Here is a 2,448-nt window from a genome sequence, read left to right as displayed (position 1 = left end):
ATTCCTGCAGAAAGTGGAAGACCTACTTTTAACTCTAGCAGTTAGCTCCCACTCCCAAAGGAATATCTCAAGTAGGCCATTATGTGGACATGGACAAACTACAATGCTGTTTTCAAAGCTAGCTGACCAAGTTGATGAAATCAGGATGACGACTCATAAGGTGTGAAGAATCACGAGGACAGACAGACTTTAGTCCATCAGGTAGGACATTCAGTTGGGAACAGACACATATGCAATTTTATGTTTCCAGTAGGACTGTTCCCACCTTTCTTATTTTGCAATTGCTGAACAAATGACCCTGGGAACTGGGATTGGAAATTACATATTTAATTCCCAATAACTTAGAAGGCAGGGGGGGAAAAAAAAGCTAACTAGACACTTGGAATTGTTCAATAAATTATTTTTTAAAAAGATTAATGTGAATTCTTAAAATACCTGAAATATTCTTTCTGAAGTCTGAGGGGTTGCTGCAGGAGAATATGTCGGATCCATTTCTGTAAACTCTTCTGCAAAATTACTGACATCCAACTCATCTCTGATTACAGGTTTAAATGGAGCTGCTACTTTTTTGGCAGCTAAATCATCCCAATTCATATTCTAAACAAAAACCAGGAAAATAAGTTTTAATCAAATGAAAATTTAACAGAAACAGATACTGGAAAGAAAGACTTGTCCAGAAACAAACCGTCCTCACTTCATTTGCTGTTTTACACACGCATATGTAAAACATTCAAATTCTACCCTACTAATTTGCTTAGGTGGATGCAAGAAGTATCATACTTGGTTGTAAGCAGACAGAATCCAGCTTAACAAAAAAAAAAAAAACAAAAAAAAAAAAAAAAAAAAAAAAAAAAAAAAAACAAAAAAAAACCACAAAGAAATGTAAACAGTGGAGATAAGCCAAACAATTAGCATGACAGCCCTTAAATTACTTGCTCTATTTCAGAAGAAACAGCCTTTATATTTTGGTAAGCCATAGCACTTTCATGCAGTGTCTTTTACTTTTTCATTGACAATTTCCATGCTTAGTTACTCATCTCATCTTCCAGAGAAAGCATAGTGCCTCTGGATTCTTTCTTAAGTTTATGGCTAGAAGTAGGAAGCACAGATATAGTAGTTACGAGAAAATGGCCCTGTCACTGTAAAGGAGTGGCAATGAAATGAAGTCAAGATTAGAAACTGTTATATGAGCAAAAAAAATTATCTTCCAAAACAAACAGTGAATAAAAGAAGTTTAACTTCACTTTTTCAGACTCTCTTATAAAAGGAAGACAATGCAGAAGGAATGAGAGGAAATCAGAGGGTAAAAAGCCAAGATATTGCCCACGTTGAATGCTATGATCGTTACACTGAAAATACTTTTTTTGAAAGGTTCAATTTATACTAACAACTCAAATACTACAAAATTTATACTAATTAGAAATACATCTAACTTCAGAAGCATCAGAAATACATACTTCGTTTTTTCAAAAAAAGCACTCAAACAATTTTAACTTCAATGGATGGAACAGTACAGATGTTGTATGCAAATCCAATCTTTGTCATTGTTTGAAACCAAATGTTAATACAGTGAAATCTGCACAGAGTTAAAATCTACTAAAAAAGACTAAAGATTCAATTAGGCAAAAGAGAATACCAAAGAGGCATTTATTACTAACTATGAATTTTATCAATTTTCAAAATTTACTCAAAATGTTAATGGCAAACTTTCTTTAAAATAACCCCCAATACACAACATACAATTTAACTGTCTTCCATTAAACCCTCTGGCTTAAGTATGTGTCTTTCGGCTGCTTCAAGCAACCGTCAGAAACAGACAGAATATATGAAAAATCTACCATGCCCTTCTTAGAGTATGGAGGAAATCCATATACATAAGCACATGGATATTCTCACTAACTTCAGTGCAATTATTCATGTGATTACCATGCCTGAAAGCGATTCTGTTACCAGAACAACAAAATTTCTTTAGACTTGGCTTTCAAAGGCACTAGCACAGATTAAGTGGTGTCTGGGGAGTCTTGTTGTTTGTTTTACCTGAAAAAAGGGATGCTGTTTGATTTCATCGGCATCAGTAGGACCACAACCTAGCCTCTTCTTGGGGTCTTTCATCAAAAGACGCTGAATTATATCCTTAGACAGTGCACTCATTTCTTGTGGATAAGGTGGTTCACTTTTTAATATTCTCCTGCAAAACAAACAAAATAATTATCTAAAATTACTTCATGTGTTGAGTGCTAAATCAGAGTTACCGTAGTAATGGCAGCATTTAACATTTGATTTAAACTTCCACTGTAGTCAAAGACAGAAGAATGGCAAACATGAAACCAACTTTTTAAAAAAAAAAATCAAGGAAGGCTGGAGGAAATGTGGAAATGAAGCACAACATCTGCAGGAGATAAGTTATGTAACTTAATCCACAAGAGAAGAACAACCCTCATTTCATAC

At 34.4% G+C, this 2,448-nt stretch overlaps 1 protein-coding gene across 1 annotated transcript in view; it reads right to left on the bottom strand.

Moving 5' to 3' along the window:
* Positions 1-2,184, bottom strand: part of RPS6KA5 (ribosomal protein S6 kinase, 90kDa, polypeptide 5) — a 17,663-nt gene extending 15,479 nt beyond the window's left edge. Inside the window, exons 1-2 of the mRNA XM_008946302.1 lie at positions 2,038-2,184; positions 436-597 (exon numbers count right to left, since the gene is read on the bottom strand). Of these exons, the coding sequence (XP_008944550.1) occupies positions 436-597; positions 2,038-2,151 (276 nt within the window). The 5' untranslated portion in view covers positions 2,152-2,184. The remainder of the gene's footprint in view (positions 1-435; positions 598-2,037) is intronic.
* Between the last annotated feature and the right edge of the window lie 264 nt (positions 2,185-2,448).

This window comes from Merops nubicus, unplaced genomic scaffold (assembly GCF_000691845.1).
Source record: "Merops nubicus isolate BGI_N331 unplaced genomic scaffold, ASM69184v1 scaffold50688, whole genome shotgun sequence".
In the NCBI taxonomy this organism is placed as follows: Eukaryota; Metazoa; Chordata; class Aves; order Coraciiformes; family Meropidae; genus Merops; species Merops nubicus.
The sequence above is the reverse complement of the archived record's forward strand: the minus strand, read 5'-3'. Positions and strand labels throughout refer to the sequence as shown.